We start from the raw sequence: 18,058 nt of genomic DNA on the forward strand, positions 1-18,058 counted from the left end.
GGAGGGAGAGAGGGAGGGAAAAAAAGAGAGTCGGAGGATGATTACCTCCCCCCCCCCCGAGACGGTAATTTTTCATGTCCGATCATAATTTACCGGCTGATGCTGCTGCTGCCGGCACGCACTGCCTCCGCATATGCTAGCTGCTGGTGTGCGTCGAGCTAGCCACAACAGCGGCGGCCAGTTTTCTCTGTCTCTGTCTCTTTCTCTCTTGCCGAGATACACCGGAGAAAAATGTACAGTCTCGCTATTATAATTAGCTATGTTAATTATGTATTAATTTATTGTACCGAGGAGCGCGCGACGTTTTAATTATAATCCCGGAGTCCAAGACCCCAGCGCTTGCGGAGATAGTATAGGTATGAGACGCCGCGGGGCCAGTGAGGCCGTCTTGCTTTTATTTTTTTTTCGAGCCTTCCTCATCTCTCTCTCTCTCTCTCTCTCTCTCTCTCTCTCTCTCTCTCTCTCTCTCGTTGAGGGCGCATTCCTCGCGATTTACGCTTGCCGATCATCTTGCATTAATTACAGACAGAGGCTCGTGGGGCGAAACAAAGGGCGCGCGGAATTTCTGTCGAAAAGCGCTGTAAAAGCCGAACGAGGCCCGAGAACGGGCTCCGAAACGCTCGTGCGAGCGAGAAAGTTACAGATCGGCTATCACGACAAAACGAACATTTCTCACCGGCGGAAAATAAAATCGCGCTGCAGGGGTGCAGTAACGCAGCGAGCGCCGCTGCACACAGCAAGAAACATCGCGTAACGTTCGAAAGCGTGTCAATCGTGTCGCGAAACGTTCGACGCTAAAGGGGAAAAAGCGTCGCCGAGCTGACGGTCGTAAAATATTTTTGGGTGCGTCGCGCTTATAAAACTCGTAGCCGCCGCCGGGCGCATGCCGCTGGAGCCGCGGAAGCCGTTTCGAGAGCTCTGCCCTTCGCCTCTTTTTTTTGTAACAGAAACAAACGTCCACGGGAGCTTCCAATTACGTAAAATGCGCGTTGCTTTGTATGAACGAGTGTGCGATCAGCAGCAGCAGCTGAACTCAGAAGCAGGAGATATGGGAAGTACGGACAGCAATGCAAATTGGATTGCATTCTACATAAGTATTCGGCAAATGAAAATTGATTCTGACGCGCTGCCATTAATACACACTGCGGTTTGACGGGAGAGGAAGCGAGAGCCGTTTTAATAAATGCAAGAACCGAAGCGTCCATACGCGGTGACGTGCGCGCGCGCGAGCGAGCGAGACTCTGTTCGTCATATTAAACAAGTCAGACTAAACACAGAGCCGTTAAAAGCACTTTACTGTTCCGCTAATTCCATTTATTATAGACGCTTAATTTCGCCGTAATGCCGAAACACGCAGTCGTTGAAAAGCACGCGCATACATTATCATCGCGCGCGCAGCATCAGCCGCATATCACGACCGTCTAATCTGCTCTCGACGATATTATATACAACGGCATCGCTCGCTCGCCCGCCTCGTGGTTATAATATAATGAAATCGCTGTTTTTTCCAGCGCGTCTAGAGTGAGATACTGTCGGCGGCTACACGAAACGTTAATTAACAACAAAGTGACGGCGCATTGAGACGTCAACTATATAATCTACGCGCAGTGACCGACGATCGATGAATTAGCCGCGCGGTGTATATATGGCGGACTGTCGCCCAAATATATTCAGCGTTCGTGTGTTAATAATTTAAATGCGCCGCGAGCGCGCGCCGACACTTTGGCGAATTTATCCGAGCGATGAATAACGAATTTATGCGAAATCAATTACTTATATATTTCGAAAAAATGACCGCGACAAAGTGTGCGAAATCATCGACTTATTATATTATTATATTCAAAGAATCAGCGAAGAGAAAGAAAAATCGCACGGCGATCAGTTATAAGATTTCGCACCAACACCCGTACGACGCCCCTTGATTGCAAATTGCTTATTATGCTCGGTCTGATATTCGCGGGTGTACCCGACTCTTCTGCGCGTTCTCTCCCTCTCTTTCTCTTTCTTTCTTCGGCTGCCTGTGTAATTTTCGATGCATAATTTATGGTTGATTTAATGAGCCGCGAAAAAGGAACTGCGCGAAGAAAGGAGGGTTGCTACGGTATTAAAGGGGATTATTTTTAATTATCCGTCGCCGCACGGTAGCGCGATATTCCTTTTTCTCTTTTCCAACTTAATTTCGCGCATACCATTTGAATTCTCATTTTTCATTTCCACTTTTGTTTAATCTTGTACGTCATTACGTGTGGCGACATAATCTTTGCGTTAATTAAAAAAAAAGTTCGTTCGACAAAGCGATTTGCAATCCGTCGTTGTTTCAGCTCTGGCACGTGAAAACGGGTGCATATTTTGCGAAAATTTGAGAAAAATCCCCACTGATGCGACAACAATGCCGTGCGATTTGAAAAAAAAGCAGCAGCGTTACGTATCCCCTATATACATTTGGCGATATGAGAGAATTTATTCACGTTTATATGCGTCAATGCCGTTCGTTACGTTACGCGTACGCACTTGAAATTCGGTTACAGGATCTCTGCAGCGGCAGCAGCAGCAACGCGTATACGCAGCATCCGCCATTTTTTGCCAGCGTAACACTTCTATTTTCATTCCGCCTCACGTTTCGTTGCAGCGAGCGAGAGAGAGAGAGAGAGAGAGAGAGAGAGAGAGAGAGAGAGAGAGAGAGAGAGAGAGAGAGAGGGATAGATAGAGGCCGCGCTCGTGGATGTCGCGTAAAAAATGCATCGTCGAACAGGATTGATAGGTGCGCGCTGCTATGCTGCGACTCTCGTCCATTTACTTCTCCGAAAAAGCGCGCGTGTGTAAGTGCGTTTTTGGCTCGCCCGGAAAATAGTATTTATACATCGTACGTACGCATCAGAGCCGCGCGTCTTTCGACGAAACGCGCGGGATCTCGGTGAATGCGTGTATATTATAAAGCTTCACGCGTGCGGTGAACGAGCTCGATTTCGCGTGAAAGAGCCGGTGCAGCTGGCTGCGGCACAAAGTGCGCGCTATACGCCAGCCCAGAGAGAGGGAAGAGTAACTGCGGAAAACACTGCCGGCGCCAGAGAGCGACTTCCATTTCTCTCGCTCCCTCTCTCTATCTATCTTTCCGCGGCTCTCTTCACTTCTGCCGGTGCTTTTTTAATGCTAAATGTTCTCTTTTGTTTGTACGCGGCGGCGGCGGCGGCGACAGAGCTGCTGGCATGCGGGGACGGATTCGGGGGTGCCGGCACATATCCGAGATCTGCTTTTTTTCCGAATGCTAAACGCTTTTCCCTCTCGCATCTCGCTGTTCGTTCGTTACCGCGCGGTCGACGTAACGCAGGTGCCATCCGGAATCTCCGCGTTTTCCGAAAATATGAAACAACGTTTCGCGCAACGAACGAGCTCTGATTTATAATAGCTTTCCGCGCGCTTGTGTGTTTGTGTGCAACGAAATCGCCGAGATATTGACGCGCGAGCAACTTGTAGATGTGTTTTTTGCGCGAATGGGCTGTCGGGGCCGTTCTTTTGTATAGTAGCGGCCGCCAGCAGCAGCACCACCACTAGCACTACTTTTCGCCTGCAGTAGCGGTAGCGGCCTGTATTGGTGCGCGTCGATGCCCGAGCGAGGAGGACAGCGCGCACGGGCATTTAAACAGAGCGAGCGAGAGAGAGAGGCTAGCGCGAGAAAAAAAAGGGGTGGGTGTAATATTTTTTACTCTTTCCAAACACAGGAGAGCAACGCTGCTGCCGCCACCACCACCACCACCAGCGGCAGCCGCCACTACCCGCCTTTTTTTCCTCGCCGAGCTATACACACGCTTCTCTCGCCCCCGCACACACGTGCACGCGCGAGCGCGAGAGAGAAAGAGAGAGAGCATAGCGCCCGGACGACTACGTGGCAGCACCCTTTCCCCGCGCGCTTCATCTCGCCGTTTCATCCGCAAACCGTTGCCTTTCTCGTGCGTCCACCCCTTTGCTCTCTCTCTCGCGCGCGCCGATCGGCCCCCTCCACCGACCTCAACCCCCTGGCGCGCGCGGCGGCAACGGCGGCGGTGGCGGCTCTACCTACCTCCCGCATTCGTATGCGTGGCTTCGATGGGTATTGATATATTATTCCCAATAGTTCGTACTCTCCTCCTCTCCTCCGCCTCCGCCGCTGCCTCCTCCTCGTCGTGGTCGTTTTTTTTTCGCGTTCGCTGCCGCGCCGCGCACTCTCCGTGCTCGCTCGCTCGCTCGCGTTTTTTTTCAATTATAATTCTTTTTCGTATCCAATCAATCATTAGTATTTCCATTGTCCTTCGGCATTTTCATTTGGCGCGTCGGCCGCTTTCTCTCTTCTTCGCCCGCTCCCGATATATAGCTCGGATGTTCGCGTACATCGAGTATACGCGTGCATGCGGGGTTGCGGGGACGGAAGGGGTTCGTCGGCCGCTGATGCTTTTTCTCGGCTCGGCCGCCGATCGCGCGTACACCGGTTTTTTTTTCGCGGATTCGTGCGCCAGATTCCGTGGAATTACGCCAGTTAATTAAAAAAACTCGAGGCCGCGTTGGCTTTTTCGCCAGTGTTCTAGTTGATTGTCCGAAGAGAGCGCCGGAGAGAAAGAGAGCCGCGCGCTTAAAAAGACGCCGGCGACGCGCGTCTCGCGGCGGCTGACAGTGTAAATATGCACGCGCGCGATAAAGAGAGAAACGAATGAATTTCCGCGGCGAGGCGCGCTTTGGGCGTGGACAAACGAGCAGAAAAATGTCAGAGTCGGAGTAGCGGGGGTGCCGGTAGGTTTGGAAATGAGATTTGCTGGTAAACCGACAATTTATCGTAGCCGGCGGTATCAAGCGGGTGCATCTCTTGGCTGCTACTGCGTTTCTCTCTGACCAGAGTTATAATTAATACGCTTTCTCTCTCTCGCTCACTCGTCATACAGCAGCGCACGTGTGTATATAAATGTGCAGGCACCGGCGAACGAACGAACGACGAACGAAGGAACGAACGAACGAACCAATATATCGCGCTCGTATGTGTGTGCGCGCGCGCGGGAGTGAAAGTAGCTCTGGCCTGCTGATTAAGTTTGAATGACCGAGGCCGCAAAAACACATTAAAACTTGAATGAGTACAGATGAAAATTTGGTCGCTGGGAATCAAGTGACCGCGGAGTAAATGGTCTGGCGGTCGGCAGGTCGTTCTCGTCGGGCTTCGCGCGCGGGCGCGGGGCACTATAGCCTCTGCTCGGTTGCATCGAGGCCCGGATGCACACTGCATTTTACTCTCTTTTCGGAAGCTGGAGAGAACCAGTCGAAACATCGCAGCGGCCGCCGCCGCTGCCGAACGCGCAAAAATTCACTTTCGCGAGTCTGATGGTCCTCGCCATGTACTGCCGCAGCTCTTCATCCGGCCGCGCTCTCTCTCTCTCTCTCTCTCTCTCTCTCTCTCTCTCTCTCTCTCTCTCTCTCTTTCTCTCTCGCTCTCTTGCTCTCTCGCTCTCACGTCTGTGTATAGGTACTCTCGCGTAGTAGAGCTTAGCGAGACGAGGACGTCGTTGTGTCACGGTTACCGCGATGAAAACTGCCTGTAATAACTGACCAGACCGAGTTTGATTTCAATTGATGAACGCGCTCGCCTCTCCCCTAGCCCCTCGACCAGAGATCGATCAGTTTTTGGCGTTTTGTCAGTATCGATGCAGAGATTGGCTTGTTTACTCGGCAAAGGTCCACCGCCGAAGCCGCTGTGCGCGAGGACGCTGCCCGCCGCCACCACCGCCCTCGATTTTTATTAATGTCGCGTCGGTGGTAAACTGCTACCTTGCTTTGCGGGGCTTCACCCTGCGCGGAAGCTCTCTTATTTGTTCCAAATTGACCGGCGATCAATCAGTCATCTTGCGACCCCCTTGAATGATACCAATCAAACTCCGAGAACGACGCTTTCTCAGATGCGCGCAATTAAGCGACATATTTATATCCGATCAGCAAAGACTCGAGGTTATTTCACATTCTAAATAAAATCCAATCAATCGGAAATTATTAACGGAATCAATTCGTACCCGCTCGATTTTCACATCTATATTTTATACTCATTTCGACATTCAGCTTGTGGAGAAAAGTTATCGGGTTATGAACACGTATAATCAAGACACATTTTACAATGACTTTCGGTTAAAAATAGTTGAATAACCGGGCGGCGCACGTTTTATTCGAGGTGAAAAGGGGGCAACGCGAGTAAAAGCACACACGAATACAAACATAAATCTCACGGCAGATACGTATTACTCTTTAATTATCCATCAAAGTTTCAAGAGGTTTACAGGGTAAAAATCGTCAAGCAGATCGTAGCTCAGCAGCTATACCATAACCGATACTCGTCGGTGAATTCGAGCCAATCGCAGCGCCGCTCGCGAGTCTTTTAATGTATTCAAATATAAGCAGTAGCAGTGTTTATGTCTTGACATTGCAAATTGTACCGGCTACGCCATAACTTAAAGTAATTGCCGCGCGCCAGTATAATTATTTATACTCCCGATACGGCGAAGGGTTGCACCGTTACCACCGACTGTATTCGTATTCGTATTTGTAGCTAGACCCACGGCGCAGTTCTCGCGCGGCAATACCAACTCTCGGCCCGCTTTACTATCGAATACGGAAGGTGGAATGCCTATCTGGATTTCACTTCTGATACACCTTCGCTAATTTGAATTGCTTCGGTTCATTTGTCCGTTTGTACCTTTTTCTTTGAATAATTAATCAATAAATATAGGCTTGGACTATTTTAAAGTTTAAAGTACCTTGTTGGCGATAATTTTATGCGATCGGGATGATGAACTTTTTTTAAACAATTTTTTTTTTAATGTGCGGAAACTACTGACGGTTAACCGATATGAATGGCAGATTCGGAATGATAACAGGACGTTTTAATAAAAGTTTGAATAAACAATTTCACGGATGGATTAAACTACAGCTTGTACATAATGCACTGAAAAACTTTGAACCTTTTGGGAAATTTCGCAAACATATCGACAATGTCGTGATGGTAATGCCATCTATTGAAAAGTTACCGACCTACTCTTCAGGCGTGGTGTTCAACACATTCCTCACAGATGGCACCTCAAGACAGCGTGGATAAGCAGGATTCTGTTTTCAATTGTCGTAATATTTTTATTTTAATCAACCTTTTATTTACTGTTGATTATCAGAGGTGTAGCTTAATGTTTATTATTAAAGCGAGTTGTTCTGTTGGATAACTGTTTCGACGTTTGTAAATATCGCTCGCGTAGAATTGATCAACTTTTGGGGATTTTTTAAAACAATATCAAAATTATTTTGTTACCGATATAGATTTTGAATTTTGAAAATTTGTTTGGATTTTCGCGTTTTTCCTGGGAATTTATCGCGTAGCGGCCTTACATTAATACAAGAGATAAAATATAAAAAGTGACACTTTAAAAATCTCAATAGTGTATATTTTTGCCGTGTAATAAAATAAAAAGAAAAGGTGTGTAGTGGTCAAAAGGAGCAGTTTGCATCGAAAGTCGTGAGATTGATGAAAGCACACCGTGAAGTGAGCCAGCTTAGCCGATAAATCAGTTCACGCGCTCGGTCGATGAATACGAAGGTGGTTTTGCGGCGTAACAGGTGGTTGGAATTCTCATTCTCTTTAAGTTCTCCTTTTTTATTCCTTTATCGAGGAAAAACGAAGAGAGCAATCTCCAGCTTATGAACCCGGGCGCGTTAAACGCGCTCTTAAAAGGATAAAACACGTCGATGAGTCTTCGCAGGCGAATATAACGTGCTGGATATTCAGAGCATTTTATTGCGATACCAGCGGAAAGTTTTGATACCAGATAGTTTTAACTTTTTTTTCAAGGATCGAAATGAAATAAATACTTGGGCAGGATTATAGTGAGAATTGTTTTTATTGTAACGACTGGAAAATCTTTATCACAAACTCTTAATACTACGTAGGCTTTTTCAATACTGACCACGAAGGATCACTTACGTGTATACCTAACGAGAAGCTAACGTAAAACAATATCAACTTAAACATATTATGTACATATTTACAGATCCAATAAACGTGGACCTCTGTTTACTGTTAAAGCTTACATTGTTCGGAGTGTGCTATTTTACACGGTGACTTTTCGGAGGAATTATAATTCTCGTTACATAAGGTGGACCGTATATCATAAGGCTTCAAGTTCTCAATACGTCAACTGCAGTATTCTGATGAAGTGTTTATACTTTCAATTAAACCTTTTTACATCTATTTTTGGTAAATGTTACACTTTATAACGTTGCAATAGTATTTTTCAACAAAAAAGATCGACAACTCTAATTCTCGTTAGAATTGCGTTTCATCAAAAATATAAACACTTTAAATGACTTATAATCTATAACTATTTAAGGCACAAAATATTTTGAAATCGTAAACCTTCAAAACAAGATCATCATCAAAAAATAAAAAATACGCTTATTGCAGTACAATGGTTCTATCAGATTCGCGCTGCAAGCATGAAAACGAGTCTTAAATCTCTCGACTGCTTTCGTAGCATTTCATCTTGAGACACGCAATAATTATATAACATCGAACGCTTTAACAAATTTTCGTCGAGGAAAATCGGAAAACTATTCGACTACGATTTGGCAATGCTAGTGGATTGCGTTCGCACAATCCTAGCTGATTACCTATAGTTCCAACGTTGAAAATCAGTACAATAACAAACGAGAGAAAAAAAATGAATAACTTTGCTTTGGTTCGACGGACAAATCACCAGGGTCTCCACATGTCGCCGTTTGGCGTTGCCGAGGTTTCGCTACTGATGACCGAATTCGTTTTTTCCGCGTCGTCGGCGCACTCTTCCTTGATTTTCAACGATGGGCTGTGGCAGTTGGAGGTGGAAGCAACGGAGGTCGATGCTTCGTGGTACCTCGGTCTCTTGTCGGAGATGGCGAGGAGTCCATCCGAGTTATATCGCTTGAGTCCACCCTCCCTCTTGGGTATCGTCAGCGGTCTGTTGTACTTGTCGGTGATGACTGACAAGGGCTGTCGGAGACTATGCATGTTGGCGTTTCCGTTGAAGGCGTCTAAACTATCGGCGTCCCTCTTGATGACGCTGGTCGAGTTGACGATTTCCACTTTCTGCTCGGGGAAGAGCATCGGAGAATTCCTGTCACTGCTAGAGCTGATCTGGGGCTTCTGCGTTTCCGGAGACGAGAAGCTCTTGTTGGAGGAGGAGGCTGGGCTTTGCTCGGGCATCTTGAAGTGCTGAGGTGGCGACAGCGAGGTGGGGTACTGCTCGGAGTGGTGGTTCTCCTCGAAGCTCGATGTCGAGGTGGACGGACTGAGAAGTGGGCTGTACGTTCTCTGGACAGCCGTGAAGGCCGACGGCTGGCCAAGTCTCGTGCCGGACTCCGAGGTGGGTGGGAAGAAGGGGAAGTTGGCGGTGATTCCGGCGGAAGGTGGCACTAGAAGAGCGAGTTCGCCGTTTGGCAGTCGGCTGGGAATGAGCTGGACGTTGCTGGGGATCTGAATCCTGGCGCTGCCGTTGTTGTTCTCGTCGCCGCTCTGAACGTCGCTCTGGAAGCCGACCTTGATCTCGGGGTACAGACGCTCCGGCATGTAGGGAACGTAGTGGTTGTAGAAGGGCGAGACCTGCTGGAGGTTGGTCACGCAGTTGTTGAGGTGAGATACGAGACGCTGCTTGACAGTAGGGTCTACGTTCTCAAGGTGGTTGACGTAGCGGGAGACTTCGCTGGCGCACTCGGAAAATCCGGAGCGAAATTTGGTTATCACTGCCGGGTCGGTGGCTACGGCATTGTTGAGCTGCTGGCGCTGGATCTGCTGCAGATGCTTCACAGTCATTTCTAGGATATCCGCCTTTTCCAACTTTGAGTGTCTGGTTGGCTGTAATTGAAGGAAGGAAAACGTTAGATTCTCCATCGTGTTTTTTTTTTTTCATATGAAATTGAATTCAATTGCTGCTCTACACTTCTCATTGTTGTTTCTTTGAAAAATCTCAAAACGACTAGTTTAGCGAGTATTTTAAGTAGCATATCGCCCCGAGGGCTTCAAATCATAAGGTGCGTGGCATGGCTTCGAATCTCGAATCGTAAAAATCTATGGTAATGCGCGGTTGCGACTATCTAATCAGAAGCGAGCTGTGCTTCTGCAACATCCGACTAATCGGGGTTCCGCTATTTTCAGTAGCTCGAATGATACATTTTATCGCGCCACTTAAGAACTCGCGGCTCCCATATAACACGCCGCTTCACTTTCCCTTATCATTATCGTGGAAGATGCGATTCGGTGTTCGAATGGCAAGGCGAGTCGAGACAAAAGCGAAACGGAACGAAAACCAATAAGGTAAAATACCTAGTACATGGACAGATTTTGAGGAAATTTTAGAAGCTCATTTATTTTGCACGGATAAATTGCGAAGTATCGAAATCTTTTAACACCAACGTTTAGCCGACATAATAAACTTTCAAATAAAAAAAACCGAACCTTAAACAATCAGTTTTTACAATAAAAATAAATATTGAAGAGTGACATAAAAACACGGTATAGTTGGACATCATTTGATACGGTTGAACCAGTACTTGGACGCGGTCTTAGTCCCAGTAGTTGGACGTTTGAATTAAACGTGTCCAACTACTGCTTTATGGAAATCGCGTTTACGGTAAAGTTGGACTGAAAAAAATACTGAAAAAAATTGCTCTTATGGAACTCGAGAGCAGTCTTTCAAATCATTCTTAAGAATTGACTTTTGTTAAAATGTTATCAAAATCATTAGTATATTATTAGTGATGATGTTTACAATGCTGATCCAGTTTAGTTTTGGAGGTTACGGTTTTTGTTTTATCGCAATAGCAAATATTCGAGTGTCGGTCTAAATTTTCATTTTGTCCAATTATTGGGCATTTTACCTTAGTGCCTGTATCGAAGAACCAAGTCAGGTTTTCGGGGCGTTCTCAAAGAAGTAGCCCAAAATCCACAGCCTCATCATCATCATCATCGAGAAAGAGCTGCACCTTCAGCGTAGGACGTGATCATTTGAAAAGATCAAGACTTTTTTGTCGAAGAGGGCCAGCTCTTCTTTATTTCCTCGCGTGGGAACCCGTTAGCGTGGAGAAGAAAAGAAGCGGCGGAGCCCCCCCGAGTATAACGATCAGCCTCGTGGCACGGACGATTTTTAGTATATGAGGAAGGAAAAAAGCGGAGCCTCTCGGGTCTCTTTTACGAAATCGGAGGAAAGCTCTTTAACGGGGATGATGATGACGACGCGAGCGGTCTAAGGTGATTGAACGTCGCGGTTCCCTCAACTTTTCTCGGGGTGGGCATTGTCCGCTAGCAGGGCCTTTTCAGGATTTCTCTCCCGTCGCGAACAGAGGTCCCTATTTTTATGGTAAGCTCGAGTCGGTCAGCTTGACAATGGGCGTGGGAGTGTGTGTTTACGGCTCGGTTACACACGGCCGCGCACGTATGCATGCTCACACGCACATAACGAGGCGCGTGCTTATGATGTATAAAGAGTTATGTGGACGGGACCCGCTGGGAATCTCGGCTGAACCGTGAAACGGAAGCCGTAATCAAACGTAATTTCTGACAATGAGCCGACGCGCGTAGAATTTATAACATCGGGAGATTTATTAATTACGGAAGCGGGTGAGGAGAGAGCACCCACGAGAGTAGGAGAAAAACAGTACGGATAAACAAATAATTACAAACGGGCAATCCGACGCGTGAGCTTGTATGCGCGCGAGTGCCGGAAAAAAGCGAAAGAATAGCAGAGCAGACACCCTCGAGCCGGGAGATGAAATGCAGCAGGCACCTGCTAAGGGTACGGCGGAGGGGTACAGGGAAGAAGAAGCAGCCGAAGAAGAAGGGAGCTACGCTCCCACGTTCTCTCGGGCGAGAGTCTCGCTGTCTGTCTCCCTCCCTCGGCGCTTTTTCGAGAGCGCGCACAAGCCGAGCGGATCCTCGAAGATGATACGGTCAACAAAAGAGAGAAGCCCGGCAACCTGAGACGCGAGCAAGCAGGCAGGCCTTCTTTCCTCTCTCTCCCTCTCTCTTCTTCTTCTTCCTCTTCGCCCAGCTTCTTCTCTTTTTAATAATTATTCGGAGGTTCCCACGAACGCGGGGGGCGTTTCGACGGGGCGAAAGGTGCGCGCGCGTGTGTGTGAACGGTGAATGAGCGAGCGAGACAGATGTGCTGCACGCACGTGCACGCGTCCGAGCGAAGCGCGTTGTATACCTGTATATACGCACACACGAGAGCAGGTATATAGCGGAGAGCAGGTAGCGGAAGTCATCTGGACGAACGGTGAGAGCGCCGCTGCCGCCGCCGACGCCGACGACGACGCTCACCTCGTTAAGCCCGTCTGAGAAATCAATCTCCGAGGATATAGTGTTACGCATCGACGCTGCCGCCGTGACGCCCGGCCCTTCTTCCTAGTATACGGAGAGAAGACGCGCTGCCAAGTAATTAACGAGCCTTAATTCCGGCCGAGCCAGCTCCTGTATTTCCATAATCTTCCTTGGCCTCAAAATCCGCGAGCGGCGTTTTGAAAGAGGCGGATAAAGAGTATCTCTCTCTCTCTCCGGCTCGCTCGCTCGAGTCGCACGAAATTGATTAACAAGTGGCCGCGCGCGCGCGCGCGCGAGAGAGAGAGAGAGAGAGAGAGAACGATCCTTCCCCTCCCACTGTATAATCACGGCCGATTGTCTGCTCGCGAGAGAGCGCTCGTCGGTTCTTTGATCAAGAATCACGCGACTCGTTATTGGATTACTCTTTCCCTGGCGAAGCATCGTCGTCCTCGCCGTGATTCGCTCTCGTTGAAAAGGAAATTAATATCGCAAAAATTACCCGGCGACGCTGAGGAGACGGCTTGGCTAAATATGCACAGGCGCGTTTTGCCATGCAAATGAAAATAGCTATCGACCGAGCTTTATCAACTAGTTCGAAATGACACTGAGGGGTAATTGATGGCGCGCGCGCCGCAACCGCTGTGTTGAGCTATGCGCGCCTATACGTTCCCACGAGTAGACGAGCGCGAGGATCTAAAGCACTGAAACAAAACCTGCCTGCCTACCCTCTCCCTGTGCACATAAACTGCTGCTATGCCTATATGGCTTCGTACTATACACTATACGCGCGGCCCCTAAAATAAATGCAGTTGGACGGGACGACTAGGCTCGCTCTGCCCCTCGACAATCTGATTTAACGCGTCACTAATACGCGCCGATCTAAGCCTGCGTTTGGTTTATCTTTTTTTTTTTTTGTTTTCATGCTCCATATTTTTCAATGAATTTGGAAATCTTCCAGAGTTCACGGTAATACATTTTCACGAATCTAAGGCTTCTTCTATGCAGATAACACGGCTATCTCGGACTTTATATATTCCTCGCTCTTTTAGGAAAAAAAATTAGTGGCGTGGCGTTCATTTTTCGTCGAAGACTTTACGCAAGTGTTCGATTGTTTATCTTGATGACGCTCGGATGTGTTTTTAAAAAAAGGATGAATTAAATCGACGAAAAAAAAACCGGAGAAGCATAATAATGAATGATTTTGTAAACAGAAGTCGCTAATGTGTACGTGTTTAACATAGTCAAATAAAACGTCCAGCGAGAGCCGAGAAAAACGTGCGTACGACACTGGGGTTTAATGAATCGTGTACGACCGGCAAAAGTGTGAACGTCGCGGAATGACACGCACACTTCTCTGCGCCTCGCTTATGTACACACACGGACATTGTCTCGTGGGAGATCTATCTGGCATCCGGCGCTCATAACCCGATGCCGCGTAACACTACACGTTTCTAGGTAGGTCGGGTTGAACGGCACTACCCTGTACCGATGTCTCCGTCTTCCTTCTCTCAGAATGCCGCGATTTTTTTACATTCGGAATACGTATTTTTCGTCGAAACCAACAATGAGAACAGTGCTGCATCATTTTATCGATAAGAATATTAACTTACGTCTTTTTTCATGGCCTCCAGGATTAGACTCTTTAATTCGTCGAGGCACTGATTGATGCGTGCTCTCCTTCTCTTTTCCATGATCGGCTTATTGCTCTGAAATAATAGAGGTTTCGTTGTTAGAACAAAGCTCGAACGCTACTTAAAATGTCTTTTCGCGGAGTCAAACTACAGAGTACAAAAGATAAACACGATCTTATCGCGGAGCAACTACAGCCGCACATTATGACACCGAACGTGAACGCTCGTCACGTGCGAACGTCACACGTGGCGTGAAAACTGACGCTCCATCCAAGCTTTTTGCGCGTTGTTTTCATCTTGGATTCGCGGTAAATCAATCCCCTTCGGTTCGTTGCTCCGCGTTTGATTTTAAGTCGCGAAATGTAAGCGATTTCACCGAATAAGTGTCAAAAGTATCGATGCTTACCCTTCGCAATTCAGCCTTGGTCATGCCTGACTGCATTTGAGGTTCGAATTCCTCGTCGCTTCCCGACATTTTGCAGCTGTAGTAATCAACCATTTAAACTGCTAAGGTATCACAAAACGTCAAAACTGTCTTCGGCAGAGACAATCACAATCGGTCGAAGAACTGAGTTCGTTCTTTGCTTTTCAGAGAAGAAAGCAGAACGCAAATAAGGCACACTAATTCACACTGTACTCGATCAAGCTGACTGGAGAACCGGTTGGTCTTCAGTCGAGATCACTTGTTAACTCGGATAATTCAACAACAAAGTCGATAACAAGAGTTTGAAAAATTTCGTCGGAGCTTCTATCCCGAGCAGGACCGTCGGCCTGTTCGGGGTGTGAAGGATAACTGTTTGACGTTTGGGCTTTGCGAAGACGGCATGCCGATGCATCGCCGGGCCGCCGCCGGTAATAGTGGGGAGAGCAGTGGTGGGGACTCAGGCTTAATGGGCTGAAGTAGGGAGTGGGGGCCCGGCAGCAGCGGCGGCGGCGGCGGCCCTCCCAAGACCTGTTGATGTGTGGGAATTCACGCCGCTACGAGCTGCCTGCTGCTATGTATATAATATTCTCGATCCCCAATGTGTATCGCTCGCACGCTCCTGCACATGCTGCAGCCAATAGCAGGGGACCATATTTTTCTCTCCCATGCTCTCGCATGTGTGTATACCTTTGCCGCTCTGGAAAACGAACATCTGCTTAATTTTGTTATTGGCATAATTTTTATTTTTTACGCCGCTGCAGCAGCGCAGCAGCTCTTTCACGGCTTATCGTCGCTTATCTGCTGTTGCTCTCCCGCTGCAGCATTCGGTGCGAACCAAAGATTTTACGCATACGTGTATCAAAAAGATTAAGCTCGGAGCATTCGGTGTTTAATCTGCATCACTGCACTCTTGCAATTTTGATTTATTGAAAAAACATTTTTATCTATAATGCGAATACGATCGGAAAGCAGTGTTTAGAATTTGCGCAGTCAATAGCCTCTCTCTCTCTCTCTCTCCCTCTCTCTCTCTCTCTCTCTCTCTCTCTCTCTCTCTTTCTCTCGTATCGGAAAATCGCAGCAAAAACAACCATCGAGCCAGTCAACGAAAACGACAAGATCCAGAGCGCGCGTTCCCACAGTATTCTATTTTTAATGATCGGGAATTGCGAGTGTCGGCCGGCCCATCCGGGCATTTCAAATCCGAAATCAGCGAGCAAGAAGAGACAAAGTGATGATGTCGTGCTTGCGGCGGCTCATCGTGTGGGAAAGGGGCAGGAAGAAAAGGGGAAGCGTCGGCAAAGCGTAAAGGTATGCGCGCGTATACATGCGGGAGACAGAAAATGAAAAAATAAAAAACGAACGAGAGCAGCGACTGACGCGGAGGAAGTGCAAACACAAGTGCGATGTGTACGAGTTTTATCACGAGCGCTCGTCGATGTGCCCGTACGTCATAAGTGTGGCCAACGCGCGCTTGTGCAGCGATTCCCATGCACGCACTGCACTGCACACGCGAAAGAAAGGATTGTTTTTGCGCGCGCTTTGGAAAACAAATTCGAAGCGAGATCAGTGCAGTACGTCGCTTTGAGAGCAATAACAATAACAATAAGGTCCTAGGCGCGTGCGAGAAGTCGAGGCTTCTCGTGATTGGTCGCCGGCACGCTTTGGTCCTTGCTAAGGGCCCCGTAAATGAATAAAACGATTTAAAAAAGTTTCCAAGTGCGAATACTAGTTCCTGCACAGGCGAAGTTAGACGGGGAATGAAGGTAGAGTGGGAGGTGAGGATCCCTTCGTGAGCAGTCTGTGTTGACGAAATCAGTTATTGCCCCGTTTCAAGAGGTAATGGTCGGCGCAATAAACAGATAAACTTTTACGGCGCGCGATTATTGCACCGGAAAACTTTTACTTTTGAAGGCGGCAAAGAGACTCCGTTGCCCTCCGAGACTAGTCCCGCCGCTGCCTTAACCGAGGTGAGGAGGACAAGAGCCATATAACGCGCGCGCACAATATTTCTGGCTATATTTTCTCTCAACGAACGCTGATTTATTTCCTTTCGCATTACTGGCATCACAATTCGGAACTTTATACAAGTCGGGATTCCGCGAAAGCTTCGATAGCATCGCTTTGGATTTCGGTAAAAAAAGTTTCCGCACTACTTGTCGTTATAATTACGCATTCTGTCAATTACAACGCTACCTCGAAAACAAAGACGTTTACACAACGACCGCTTCGAAAATTCAAAGAGGAAAAAAAGAACCGCCGGCGGTTAAAATTAGCAGACGATGGAAATATTGCCACAATTGTTCGTGCGTCAACACTGGATATTATTGCATTTAAAAAATTATTTGCACGAATCAAACAGATGTGCTTCCCACTCGAAAGCGCGTTGTGCCGCAAAAAACATCGCTATCCGCCGTTCACATCTACGCAAACACACTTCACAGATTGAAGCATAATGAACGAGAGCATACGCGCAGTGCGATACTTGAAAAATCAAGATATTTGCGGAGAAGATGAACGGTCCGATCGAAAATAGCGATCGCGATTTCAGCTATTTACGCGTACTCTTTCACTCCGGAAATACGCGCAAAGGGGCTGCCGCAACATTCTCGTCGAAGAATCAATCTGAAGGACCAGCGCGCGATTGCAAATCTCATCCGAGGGCAGCAAACGCGCGGAGAGCCACCCTCCATCCAATATGCGCAAAGCAGCGCACTCATGCGTGCGAGGCGGACGCCTTATCGATCACGTCTCGCGAGCGCGTATGTGCACGGCTGTCGTACATACATATTCACTGTAATAATATTTGCCTCGATAATAATCGACGGAACTTTGTTGCGTCGCGCAGCTGTGTACTAATCGCCGGCAACGTATGCAGCACAGTAGTCCGGTCGCGCGCGCGCGCGCGAGAGAGAGAGAGAGAGAAAGCGAGCACGCGCTCAAGCTCTCCATCCCCGTGAGCCGTACGTGCACGTAGTCTGCGTGTACATTGTATTGTATACTTACGAACGCGGAGCTCACACTTGAATGGAAAACTTTCGTCGACACAAGGAGCCGTTTTTCGAACGGAATATTTCGATCGAGCTTCGAACGCGAGGGCTCGATCGTTCGGCGTGAACTTTGCGCATTAACACGCTGAATATGCGAGCCATGGGTATGCGTGGACAAGGGTTCGGGTCGGCAGCTCGTTATGGGACTGTTACGCAGGATAGCGCAAAAAGTCCGTTATATTCGAGGCAAGGGATAGAGCTCGCCTCGTTCTTATGGTTTATGGTTTTATTTGGGGTTCGGCCTAGCCGCGCCGCTATACCTATCCCTCTCTCTCTCTCTCTCTCTCTCTCTCTCTCTCTCTCTCACTCTCTCCCCCGTAAATGCATAATGCCCCGACTTTGAACTGCAGCTTTGTCCCTGAGGCTGGTATATTATTGCGTAGAGCCATGAGGTGCTCTGCTCGCTTTTCCTGCACTATACACTGGACTGTAGTGCTCTCGCAAATTCCATCTCCCCCCGGATATAGACAAATCCTCTCTAGGTATATTACCGAGGAACCGATGACGCTTCGTATACACCGCCTCGACGGCCGAGGTTAGGTTCCGAAATTTACGCGGTCCTCGTCCAGCAGCCACGTAATGTGCGCTCACGGCTAGCCAAAAGCGCCGAGGCAAA

The 18,058-nt window shown here is 48.0% G+C and overlaps 1 protein-coding gene across 1 annotated transcript; it reads right to left on the bottom strand.

The window, feature by feature from the left end:
- Window positions 1–7,870: 7,870 nt before the first annotated feature.
- On the bottom strand, window positions 7,871–14,766 carry LOC100117437 (transcription factor HES-1-A). The gene is made up of 3 exons (XM_016984691.3): window positions 14,378–14,766; window positions 13,951–14,046; window positions 7,871–9,877 (listed from the first exon to the last, which is right to left on the bottom strand). Exons 1-3 carry the CDS (start codon window positions 14,468–14,470, stop codon window positions 8,741–8,743), a joined length of 1,326 nt encoding a protein of 441 aa, XP_016840180.1. The 5' UTR covers window positions 14,471–14,766; the 3' UTR covers window positions 7,871–8,740.
- Window positions 14,767–18,058: the final 3,292 nt, after the last annotated feature.

Source organism: Nasonia vitripennis, chromosome 3, assembly GCF_009193385.2.
Source record: "Nasonia vitripennis strain AsymCx chromosome 3, Nvit_psr_1.1, whole genome shotgun sequence".
NCBI lineage: Eukaryota > Metazoa > Arthropoda > Insecta > Hymenoptera > Pteromalidae > Nasonia > Nasonia vitripennis.

Excerpts from the sequence above, each read along its gene's own strand:
- LOC100117437 (XM_016984691.3), bottom strand. The coding sequence starts at position 14,470 with ATGGTTGATTACTACAGCTGCAAAATGTCGGGAAGCGACGAGGAATTC. Across the intron at positions 14,047-14,377 it reads CCAAGGCTGAATTGCGAAGG|AGCAATAAGCCGATCATGGA; the intron begins GTAAGCATCGAT and ends CTATTATTTCAG. Across the intron at positions 9,878-13,950 it reads TGGAGGCCATGAAAAAAGAC|CCAACCAGACACTCAAAGTT; the intron begins GTAAGTTAATAT and ends CTTCAATTACAG.